This window comes from Mirounga angustirostris, unplaced genomic scaffold (assembly GCF_029215605.1).
Source record: "Mirounga angustirostris isolate CCGP_5_RB_7025 unplaced genomic scaffold, mMirAng1.0.hap1 SCAF_8, whole genome shotgun sequence".
Classification (NCBI taxonomy): Eukaryota; Metazoa; Chordata; class Mammalia; order Carnivora; family Phocidae; genus Mirounga; species Mirounga angustirostris.
This window is the reverse complement of record NW_026991716.1, coordinates 38,744,376-38,757,075: the sequence shown is the minus strand read 5'-3', so window position 1 is coordinate 38,757,075 and position 12,700 is coordinate 38,744,376. Positions and strand designations below refer to the sequence as shown.

The window sequence follows — 12,700 nt, the reverse complement described above, 5'->3', positions numbered from 1 at the left end:
CATGATGATAAAAGGGTTAATCTAGGAGGTACAATTCTAAATTTGTATGTATTCCATAACATAAAGATATATAAAGCAGGCATATAATAACAGAACTAAAAGGAGAAAGGCAAATCCAACGATCATTGTGGGAAACTCTTAAGATACTTCAATAGTTGGCAGAACAAGTAGGCAGAAAATTATTAAGTATATAAGACTTACACAATGAAAATGAACAAACCTGACCTAAGCGACATACAGAAACACTGCACCCAATGATAAGAGAATATACATTATTTTCAAGTTCACATAGGATATTTATCAAAACTGAAAACATTCTGGGCCATAAAGCTAGACTCAACAGAGGACTGAAATCAGTATGTTCTCTGACCACAGTGAAATTAAGCTAGAACTTGTAACAAAATAATTAGAAAATGCCCAGCTGTTTTGAAATTTAGCAATATATCTCTAAGAAGTATAATCACAAAGAAGAACAAATGGGTCAAGGAAGAGATCACAAAGGAACTCAGTGAATTTTTGGAACTGTATAATAAAAATAAGACATTACAAAATTGTGGGATGCAGCTAACGTTACGATTAGATGGAAACTTAAGCATTAAATGCCCTTATCAGGAAAGAAAGGCTGAAAGCCAACGATTTAAATATCTATCTCAAGAAATTACAGAAAGAATGGGAGTCATCATGTGCTGAATAAAAGCAGGAATCTTTCTTATTCCTGATCTCAGGGGAAAAGCTTTTAATACTCAGCATTATGTAGAATGTTTGCTTTAGGTTTTTATTTTTTGTTTTGTTCTTAGGTACTCTATTAGATTAAAGTTCTCTTTCATTCGTAGGTATGAGGTATTTTTTGTTTTAAATTATGAGTGCTGAATTTTCATTAATTTGGAAAAAGTACTTGATACAATTTTTTTCTGTCCGTTAATAAGGTGAGTTATGCCAGCTGATTTTTCCCCCAAATGTTACACTACTCTTTCATTAAGGGAAAAAACCAAACTTGGTTGTGACGTATTATCCTTTTTCTATATTGCCTGATTTGATTTGTGCAACCTCATCTGTGAGAGAGATTAGATGGTAATTTTCTTATAAATTGCCTTGTTGGGTTTTGGTATCAAGATAACAGAGAATTCAATTAAATTGGCCAGTATATTCTCTTTCTCTGTTTTGTGGAAAAATTTATGTAAGACAGGTATTATTTCTTAAATATTTGGAAGGATTCTCCAGTGTAGGCACTTGGGCCTGGGGACTTGTGAGAAGACTTTTATAATAATTAAAAATTTCTATTTCTTGTTTCTCTTTCAATAACCTGTGGGTTTTCTTAGGAATCTGTTCATTTCACCCAAATTTCCAATTATACTGATTTAAGTTGGTCCCAATACTGTCTTATTTTCTACTTAATATCTGTAAGGCCTGTACTTTTTTGTAGCCCTTTTTAAAATTAAAGTTTTTCTATTTTTTATATTAGTCTTTCTAGGTATCTATTCCTTTTCCTTGTTTTAAAAGAACCAACTTTTGATTGTACTGATTTTTTTCTTATGTATATTTGCTTTGTTTTATTAATTTCTGCTCTTTATTATTTCCCTTTTTCTACTTTCTTTAGACAAAAGACCTAAGCTCTCACAATGGCCTTGCCCATTCCACCTTCAACCCTATCCCCAAACTCAGTGATGTCATTAACCATTTTCTTCATTTATCTAGCAACACTGGCCTGTTTGGGATTCTTTCTTCCAAAATGCCAAGTGCACATTCATCTCAGAACTTTTGTACTTGCCCAGGAAGCTCTTCCACCAGTTAGTCACATTTCTCATCTCTCACTTTCTTCAGGTTCCTGTTCAAACACTACTTCTCTGAGAGGCCTTCTGATAACCTTGTATAAAATATGACCCTTTCACTGTCACTCTCTATCCCCTTAACCTGCTTTTCTACTTCATAGCACTTACCAACACTTGATTTACAAATGGTATGCAACTGTTTGTATATCTGTCTTCCCAATTAGACTATAAATTCCATGGGAACGGGGACTTTTGTCTGCTTCGTTTACTGCAGTATTTATCTCCAGAGCCCAAAACAGTACCTACTCAGTAAAGGTGCTAAATAAGTAAGTTCTGAATAAATGAGTACATATGCTATTTGTGTACTGTTTTAACTAAAGGAATCAGACAAGAAACAAAAAATAAAAGTTGAAATATTAGAAGAAAAAAATTACTTGTAGATTACTCAAAATCCCAAGAAATCAACACAAAATATTAGAAGAAATGCTAATTAAGAGGACCAGACAGATACAAGATGGATACATAAATATATCAGTGCTTTTCCTACATACCAGACATAGCCAGATTAAAAATGTGTAAGACCCATAACAAGACAGCTATGAAGTCTGTAATAAGAGCATAATATAAAACTTGATAAATGAGGACAAATTATGTTCCTGGATGGGGATATTCGATATTGCAAAGATATGAGTTCTTCCCAAAGTATCTTTAAATATATTTTCAATCAAAATCCTAATGTGTTTTTTTGTGATTTTAGTTCATCTTTAAAAAAAAAAAAAAAAGCCTGAGAACATTAAAGAAATTATTTGAAAAGAATAATGGAAGATTTAGCCCTACAAGATATCAAAACAGAGTATTAAGCTAAAATTATTAAAACTGGGTACTGACATGGAAATGGACAAACAGATCAATGGAGGAAGCACAGATATGAACACACATGGGATTATCTCAGAGACTTCTCAAACATCCCTGACTAAAATGAAAGCATTGCTTTCTCTCTTCACAAATCCTACTCGTTTTCCAAAACCCCCTGTCCAAGTGGCACGACATCCACTGGGCTGCAAGTCACAAACCTAGGAGTCATCTTTACCCTTTCCCTCCAATTGAACAACCAATCACCAACTGATCCCTCAAACCCAAGTCTGGCCAATTCTGTAGCTTTTACTACTTAAATCTCTCTCACAACTCATATCCACTGCCAAAATCCCAGCTCAAGTTACCACCAATTCTTGTCTGGATCATTGCATCAGCTTCTAATTAGGTTCCCCACACTCACTTTTGCCCCCCTGCCAATTTGTTCTCCAAATTACAAACAGCACGATCTTTTAAAAATCACAAACATGATGATGTAAATGCCACTTAAAACTCTTCACTGCTTTCCCATAAAACCAAAATCCTTCACTTGGCCTATAATATCTCGTTAGTGGATACAGACAGCTTCAACTGTACTAGAATACATCCTTCAACATAAAGGTAATCCTGGGAAAAACACTCGTTAAAAACAAATAAATAAACAAAAAAACTGGAAAATGCACCCTGTAGGAAAATAGAATACTATACAATTAAGCACCTGCCTTCGTTTCTGGTCTCATTTTATTCCATATTCAAGGATCTTCAATTGTGCTGGCTTTCTGTCTGTTTCCTGGATAGGAACTTTCCTACTTCAGGACCTGCTTAAGTGTTGGTCCCTTTAAATGAACTTTCCTTCATGACCCCACATAAAGGTGCCTTCCCTATAGAATCCCTCTCTGAACTTTGGGAAAAGGTCAGATCTCTCTATTATTCTCTTGCAAAACCAAATTCTAGAGTTTTCATTATAATCTTAATTAACCAATTCTGTGAGTCTTTCCCATTATTTTAAGTTCCCTGAGGGCAAGGACCACATCTGTTTTTGTTCACCGCTGTATTCCCAAAGCTTAGAACTGTGCCCAATCAATAATAGATCTCAAAACATGTTAAATAACTTAAATATGAATTTCAATTACTGAATAGCACTAAAACATAGTGATGCTTTCCCAGGCAACTAGTGTAAGACCACCCACAATCACTGTGATTCAATTGCCTTAGCTACCCCTTCCTTTACTGGGGGGAAGGGAGCTTCTCAAAATGTGAGATTGTATATAATATGCTGTTTCTAATGTATACATTTGTTAAACCAATCTGCTTAATTTTTAACTTACCAGTTCAAAACCTCGGGGAAGTAGTATGAAAATGTACAGATTAAGTTTAAATGATTTTTTCTTTCTAGATTACATACTGAAGGCTATGTTCTAGTATGGCTGAAGGTGTCTGAAGTCCAATCACCCATTAATAAAATATTATTCTATTCAGGAATATACAGGTCTTCATTCTCTAGTATTTTAAGGCTTTACTTCTGTCAATGGCAAACAAGAAAGTTCTTCTTAGTCTTTTAGTACTTACAAGTGAAGGAACCGTGAATATCTGAACCGAGAGGTCTGCGATTGAAAACTCTCTGTCGTGGTCATCTGTCACATAATCACTCTGCAAACGCTCATAGTTCTATTAAGAAGGCAAAAAAAGGCAAGGAGTGCCAGCTATCAGTTACAAAGAAAAGGCAAGCACTACTCACCAGAGTAGGTGCGGTGAAGAACTGGACAGACAGAGCAGTCACGGACACTGCTCGCTCGTGATCATCCTCCATAAAATCTCTCTGCAACTGCTGGTAATTCTAAACAACAAGGGGGAGATTCACCTCTAATCCACATTGACCAAATGTTTAAGGATTATAATGAAAAGTCAGTGCTGGAGGAGTCAATAAGATAACACTGCTATGAGAATGATAACGAAATGACTTCTACCAGTAAGTTTTGTATAAATACTGATTCACTATATAATCTTCAGCACAATGGCAATTTATGAGCTCAAATAGGAGTAACAGCTTCTAAAATCCTGGGATGTTATTGTACACCAGTAGGGCTAAACCACAGCAGCTCTACATGGTCTCTGATGAAACCAGATTTTTGTTTCTTATGGATGTATATCAGAATCACCTGATGGCTCTTCCCGAGTACACATGCTTGGACCCCATTCTTGGTGAATTTGTTTCATTAAGTTTGAGAATGGGACACAAAGACATATATTTTGAAAGAGCTCCCCATATTATCCTTACATGCTTCTTTGATTAAGAACTCCTAATTCAGGTGAATTAAAAAATAAGCACATACTATGAAAAGGGAGAACATAATTCAATAATATCAACAACCAAGAGTTCATGATTCTTAAATCAACATCCGTATCTACATGTCATTTCAGCTAAGATTATCTTTCCCTTATACAAATTTTAATGGGAATAATATCATACATAATTCACAACGGTATAGGTTTAAATTCTTCATTTGTCATTTGATATCATATACATTTCACAGCTGGATATTTGTATCCAGGTGATGAAAAGGAAAAGCCTTACTGCTGGAATTTTGTTCTATTTATAAAAGATAAGATCATCTACTGAAGTTTCTTAGAACTTAAAATCAACACAGTGACATATTACTATTGGTTGCTAATACTATAAAGCCTGGATATAATCATGGGTTATATTTACTCTGTATATAACCTATTTTGTTAAATTTCAAACTGAGAGACTACTTACCTTTGCAAATCGAACAGCAAACAATTTCTTGTATTTCAAATCCATAAGTAGACTGCTCATAAACAACTGATGATACACACTCCTAGCACCTTTTACAAAAAGAGTAGATGTAAACTAAGAATGTATCAAACAAGCCAAAAATTACATTTCCGAAGTTTTTATATGTTCAATTGTATTTTAAGTCTCAAGAGCAAAACTCTAAATGTGTTCTTCAGTATAAAATGTTTGCAATCTGCTTTTTTTTTTTTTTAAAAGATTTTATTTATTTATTTGACAGAGAGAGGGAACACAAGGAGGGGGAGTGGGAGAGGGAGAAGCAGGCCTCCCGCTGAGCAGGGAGCCCGATGTGGGGCTCGATCCCAGGACCCTGGGATCATGACCTGAGCCAAAGGCAGACGCTTAACGACTGAGCTACCCAGGCGTCCCTGCAATCTGTTTTAAAAAAATATTTTATTTTTATTTATTTGAGAGAGTGAGCATAAGCAGGGAGGCGAGGCAGAGAGAGAAGGAGACTGTTTCTTAAAAAATTAGTTCTTCTAAAAATAGTTTTCTAACAAAATATAAAGGTTATTTAATTTGGGTCATGGACTCCAAAATCTGTTTATGTTTTTTCCAAAGAATAAGACTGCATGTGCTAATTCTAAAAACTATAAATATATTTATTAAATGCCTTCCCAAATGAAAAAAAAAACCAAACAAACCCAAAAAAACCTTTTCCCAATTACTTATTTAAGGTTCTCCTATACCTTGAGAGTAGTTAAAAGATTACCTTTCCACAATTTGGAATCATTAAGCATCAATCTGTCCACTAAAGAAGAGTTTTCACCATCTGGCCCTTCTTGTAAACCAACTTGACATAAAATTCGGCGAAGCCCATCTTAAAACAGGAAGAAAAGTAGTCAATGAAATAGGAACTTCAAGTATTAAAATAAAATGACATTTTAATAGAAATGTTCCAGTGAACCTATAGAGTTTTACATGTTTACTAATCGGTCAAATTTATTCAGGAAAAGTAAACATATTAACATTTTCACAAAAAGGAGAAAAATTCCAAATCTCGCATTATACACCAACACTTACTCCAAAATACCAAAATATAAGCCTATCAGAAGGGCAACGACCTCTTATGTTGTAAAGAATTTAAATACAGTTCTTTAGGCACCTATGTTAATTAAACCAGATTATAATAAAATTGTTACATCTCATGATAATTGAAGGTAGGTATAATATATAATTGTGCTGCCATTTAAAAAAAAGAATGCATGGCCTCTGTACTATAATAAATACCAGTCCATTTATCAGTGCTATGCAAAATGTATCTACTCATTAAATAAATGTTCCCTGTGAGCCTATGTGTACCTACTATGTGAAAGGTCCTGGAAGACAAAGTCCTACATCTTCTAAATGCTGAACTTAAAAAAAAAAAAGTTCTTCAAATATTAACATAAGCATTAACATAACCAAAACTTTAATACCTTTATGTTTCATACTTTATAATTAAAATCAGTTTTTAGTCTTCTATAAGCATGCAAAATAATCAGGAAAAAAAAGGGAGTAATTTTAAAATTATAAAAGCGATCAAACAGAAATTGTTTATAAAGCTAAAGAGAAATACGTATATAAATATTAAATAAGAGACAAAGTCTTTAAATAATTAAGGGTAAATATCTCAAAAAAAATTTTGGCAGGAAATTGCTTCCGTGATACTATTCATTACTACTCTAGCACAGAACTTGGTGCATAGGTATCCAATGGAAAACACCAACTCTAAAAAGATTGAGGATAAGAAAAATAATTGGAGAGACATTTAAAAAGGCAAGCAAACATGGTCTCCTAAATTTCAATACCTACATGTTTTTTCAACTGTCCGTTCACAATGTGGCAATGCTCTTTCAATACAATTATTTTAGAATTCTCTTTATAATAAACATCAGAATGTCATTTATCCAAACCACTTCTCTTGCTTTCTAAAGAACAGTATGACAGATAGCTTAGATCTATTCCTATCTTTCTCTTTAGTGTTATATTTTATATACCAAACTTGTATTTTTGGCATTAGCCATGTGGGTTCTTCATTCTGTTACCACATTAAAAAGATTATCTAATTTGTGGAATGTGGAAAGACAAAAAATATCAAATATAAATCAGTAACTTCAAATCTGCAAGTGTTTGGAGTTGAAAATTATTAGTAATCAAAAGTTGGAGGAGTCAAAACAAAAGATATCAGCATTAGTGTTGCATCCTTTAAACTGCTAATCATTGAGGTTTTATTTACAGTAGTATTTTCCAGCTTGCTCAGTAGAACAGAGTTCCACAGAATGGGGTTAAAAAAAAAAAAAAGGTTCTTTTATTAAGTCTGTGAGATTTAGATTTCATTAGCATATTAAAGTCATTTACTATTGTTTAACCCAATATTTCCTGCATTTATTTGAACACAGAATCCTTTGTATGCATATAAAAAAATCCTCTGGATCAAAATTTGAGAAACATGGGTTTTTCTGTGCATAAAGATATTCTGAGACAGTATTTTAAAATGTGAAATTAAAGCAAGAAATTATTTCACTTGATATTTTTTCCAAAATAGTTTTTTGAACCTACCTGAATATCCAATAATACTTCCCAGCCACGACAAAAGTTTCAAACCAAAATTCTGATGTGCGACAATAGACGAATGCATAACTTGAACTTTGAGTGGTTTTGTCTGTCTACTGGTATTTCTCTTAAAAAGAAATGGCAGAATGAAAAAAACAAAAAGGCTATCTTATAGAAAAAAGCTAGTATTTTTATTTAATATAACTATACTCTCATCATTACATGAGAATTTTTTTTTCATGTATGAGTGTAAGAAAAATACCACTTGGCTTGCTTTACTCAGATCCTAATTTAGGATCTAGAAAGAATCTTAAGATTCTTACAAAAAAGTAAGAAGTTATAGCTTATGAGTAACCTTAATCTTTGGTCCTATACTTGAAAATCTGCCCCACCAATTAGAAATTATTTAAATGCTTACATTTGTTCTAGGTCTTTAATTTCTTAAATGCAATTACATATTTATTTAAGTAATTTGCTTCACTGTACAGAAGTGATGTCATCAATACTTAAAAAAAAAAACCTGTTGTATAATAAACTACAATTTCCAATGTAACCATTTTTAAGTGTACAGTTCAGAATTGTTAAGTACATTCACACTGTGGTGTAACCAATCTCCAGAACTCTTTTTATCTTGAAAAACCCAAACTCTATACCCACCAAACACTATAGGTATCGTATAAACAGAATCATACAGTATTTATCTTTTTGTGACTGGCTTATTTCTCTTAGTATAATGTCTTCAAGGTTCATCTATATTGTAGCATGCATCAGAATTTTCTTCCTTTTTAAGGCTGAATGATATTCTATTGTATGTATATAGATTTTATTTATCCATTCATCCATCAATAGACACTTGAGTTGTTCCTGTCTTTTGTCTATTGTGAATAACAATGCTGCTATGAACATAGGTGTACAAATATCTCCTAGACCCTCCTTTCAATTCTTTTGTGCATATACCCAAAAGCAAAACTGCTGAATCATATGGTAATTCTCTTTTTAATTTTGAGAGGAACCACGTTGCAGTTTTCCATAGTAGCTGTACCATTTTACATTCCCACCAGCAGTGTGCACAAGGGTTGCAATTTCTCCATATCCTTGCCAACACTTGTGATGATGTTATGGTTTTTCTTTGTTTATAACAGCTATCCAAATGGGTATCAGGTGGTATCTCATCATGGTTTTTATCTGCATTTCCCTAACAATTAGTGATGGTGAGCATGTTTTCATGAGCTTATTGGTTAATTTATATACCTTCTTTAAAGAAATGTCTACTTAAGTGTATCACAATTTTTTATTTTTATTTCCCCCTTCTCATTTTTTGTTTGGATCATCTTTCTACCCCCAACTTCATACCATCCCCATAACCCACATTAACACAGTATGTCTTTGCATATTTTCTCTATCTATATATTATATATGTATACATTTATAAAGATTTTTATTTGATTTACAAAAATGGGATACTATACATACTCTTGTGCATCTCTGCGTTAACCGATTTTTTTGGGTTAATGACTCATAATATTCTGTGTTGTGGATTTATTCAAACATCCTCTAGAGAAGGGCATTCATATTCCCTTTGTTTTCAGTCTTCTTTGACTACAAAAAAAGCAGCACTGAACATCTTTGTATACACACTTGCTAGTGCTTACATTTCTATGGGATAAATTCTTAGGAAAGGTAAAGCTTTAATAATAGATGCTACTAAATTATTTCCCCAAATCCTGTAGCAATTTATTCTACACAAGCATTCCTATTCTCCGCATCTCTGCCAGTAAGGTATTTTATCACTCTAACCTCTCCAACCTAATGAATATGAAATCTCCCTGTCATTTTACTGATTACTAATGAGTGAGTCTCTTCATGTATACTGACTGCCTCGATTTTTCTCTGCTGTAATTGCCTTTCCATATCCTATGTCCATTTTTCTCTTTTGTTGTTTGTTCCTACTTGACAATCTATGAGTATTCTGTTTATCATAAACATTAAATGTCCATCCTCTATGTTAGAAATAATTTTGCTAAATCTACTGTTTGTCTCTTGACTTTGTTTATGGAATATCTTGCTATGCTAATTTTTTATGTAGCCAAAAAATACATTTCTTTTTTAACTCCTGGGGTTCTAGTATTGGTTAAGAAGCTCTCCTCCTCCCTTAGAATGTACCTATAGTTTCCTAGATTTTCCTTCTAGCTAGTATCTATTTCTGGTCTTTCTTTTCTATATTACGAATATATCTACATAAATGCCACTAGAGATTATAAATACTAATTTTTTTTAAAAGGAAAAACTGAAATGATACTACTAAATATAAGAAGTTATAAAGCAACCAATATAAGGAAAAATCTGAGCTTTACTCAGATTCATCTATTATAAACCTTTTACTTCAATTGCTTTCTCATTTCCACCTTATTTTTCTCTCTCCACAGATACACATATATGCACTTAAAAAAAAACAAAAGAAAAAAACCTGAAGAACGATTGAGGGTGTGTTATATGCACCCTGCATCATGCCTCCTTATCCCTTAATACTCAGTCTGCATTTCCTAAAAATGGAAATATTCTTTTACTCAACCACAGTATAGTTTCTTGTGCATTATTAAATTGAGTATGTCCAGACATCAAGAAAGAATTTTTTAAATGGACATAAAATGTACAAATCATAAAGAAAAAGATGTATTTTGCTACATTAAAATTTAAAGCTTTTGCTCAATGAAAAGCACCAGAGACGAACTTGAATTAGGCCACATCTGAAAAGATATTTGCAACAAAAGACTACAATTCAGGTTACACAAAGAACCCCTAAGAAAAGAGTAAGAAAAAGACAAGCCCCCAAAATGGTTAAGGGTATGAATAGGAAATTCACAGAAAACATAAATAAATATGAAATAAGATGGGGTGCCTGGGTGGCTCAGTTGGTTAAGCATCGGCTTTCAGCTCAGGTCATGATCCTAGGGTCCTGGGATCGAGCCCTGCATCAGGCTCTCTGCTCAATGGGGAACCTGCTTCTCCCTCTCCCTCTGTGTACCGCTCTGCCTACTTGTGCTCTCTCTCTCTGTCAAATAAATAAAATCTTAAAAAAATATATGAAATAAGATACTCATGAGTAAGGCAATACAAATTTAATTGACAAGATGCCATTCATACAAATGAAATTGGCAAAAATTAAAAAATCTGACAACATATAGTTTTGACAAAGTTGTGGAGAAATGGGAACTCTCTATACACCTCTGGTGGGCATGCATATTAGTGCCACCATTTTGGAGACTAACTTAGCAAAATCTAGTAAAGATGAAAATGCTCATACCCTAACAACTCAGAAATCCCATTTCTTGGTATATACCCTAGAGAAACTTTTGCATCTATGCAGCAAAGAAACAAAACAATGTCCACAGCAGGACTGTTAGTCACAGCAAAAAAGAAAAAAAAAAGGAATTATCCTAATTGTCCATCAGCAAGAGAATGGAGAAATTATGGTAAAGTTATCAATGGAATACTTCACAGGTACATGCATCAACACACATAAACCTAGTATCAACACTGAAATGAAAAGTTGCAGTATAATACATCCAGCATGAATCTTGTTATGAAACATTATGAATTAATGTTTAAAGGCCTCCAAATCAATACATACAATGTTGACAGATTTAATAAAAGGAAGTATAAAGGCACGCAGAAGAAAGAACAAATGAATTAATAAAAGTAGTTATCTCTAGGGTAGGAGAAAAGGGAATAGGATAAAGAAGGGATAATACAGGGTCCTCTATACTATTTACGTAAAATAAGTATGAAGAAAATGCTGTATAATGTGGGCATACAGGCATTTTTATCTGCAATTTAAAATATTTACCAAAAAAAGACATTTATATAAAATTCATTCACATGGAATAGCTTAAAATAATTCTTACTTTTTAAAATAAATATAAATGTGGGGAATAGTTTTCTTTAGAGAAATAATACACTAAGTACTATTAGTATATGCAGCATATCTTGTTATAAGTTACCAAGAAACAACTTCCCTTGAATTCTAATCTTGGTGCTAAAGGTCAGTTTAAGTTCTAAAAAGTAACGTGACACCCTATCAAAAACAAAACAAAAATGAAACATTAAGATGTTTCTGATACAGAAATTGGAAGGCAGAACATCTACATCTCATGTAAACATTCATTTTCAATATTAATCTTATATACCTTAAAAAAACTAGATAGAGCAATAATACAATGTTCAAGAAACGTATTATTACACATGATTTTTGGTTGATGTTGGCTTTACATTCATGAAGGCAGAAAAATGTTTTCATAAATGCCAAAACATGGAACAAGCTTTAAACTAATAAAAAAAATAACAGTGTAGGCATGTTTTTAAATTACTTACCACAATTACTGATTTTGCTTGTTCACAATACTGGAAATCTCCATATCGAACAGACCTACGTCCCTGGTAAATGAAGATATTTTAAATTAACATGTAAAAATATTATATTCAGTATTAATAACTTTTCATCCAGTAAACAAACAAACATATTTGAGCATATAACAACTCTGGTCAATTTTAATATTTATAACATTCATTCTATTCAATGATGAAAAGTAAATTATTTTCCTTCAAAGCCATCCTAATATTTCCAAAACATTAATAAGTATATTTCCTTAAATGACATAACATTTATTCTTCTAGGTTGCTATAATTTCTATTTTCATAACCAAATACTTCTTTTTTTTTAAGATTTTAT

At 32.7% G+C, this 12,700-nt stretch overlaps 1 protein-coding gene across 9 annotated transcripts in view; it reads right to left on the bottom strand.

Annotated features, from left to right (window-relative positions):
* Positions 1-12,700, bottom strand: part of UBR2 (ubiquitin protein ligase E3 component n-recognin 2) — a 143,588-nt gene that overhangs the window by 84,722 nt on the left and 46,166 nt on the right. For all 9 annotated transcript variants that reach the window (XM_045866909.3, XM_045866910.3, XM_064597607.1 and 6 more), the window contains 5 exons: positions 12,343-12,405; positions 7,978-8,098; positions 6,149-6,256; positions 5,380-5,468; positions 4,191-4,289 (listed from right to left, as the gene is read on the bottom strand). In XM_045866909.3, the coding sequence (XP_045722865.1) occupies positions 4,191-4,289; positions 5,380-5,468; positions 6,149-6,256; positions 7,978-8,098; positions 12,343-12,405 (480 nt within the window). The remainder of the gene's footprint in view (positions 1-4,190; positions 4,290-5,379; positions 5,469-6,148; positions 6,257-7,977; positions 8,099-12,342; positions 12,406-12,700) is intronic.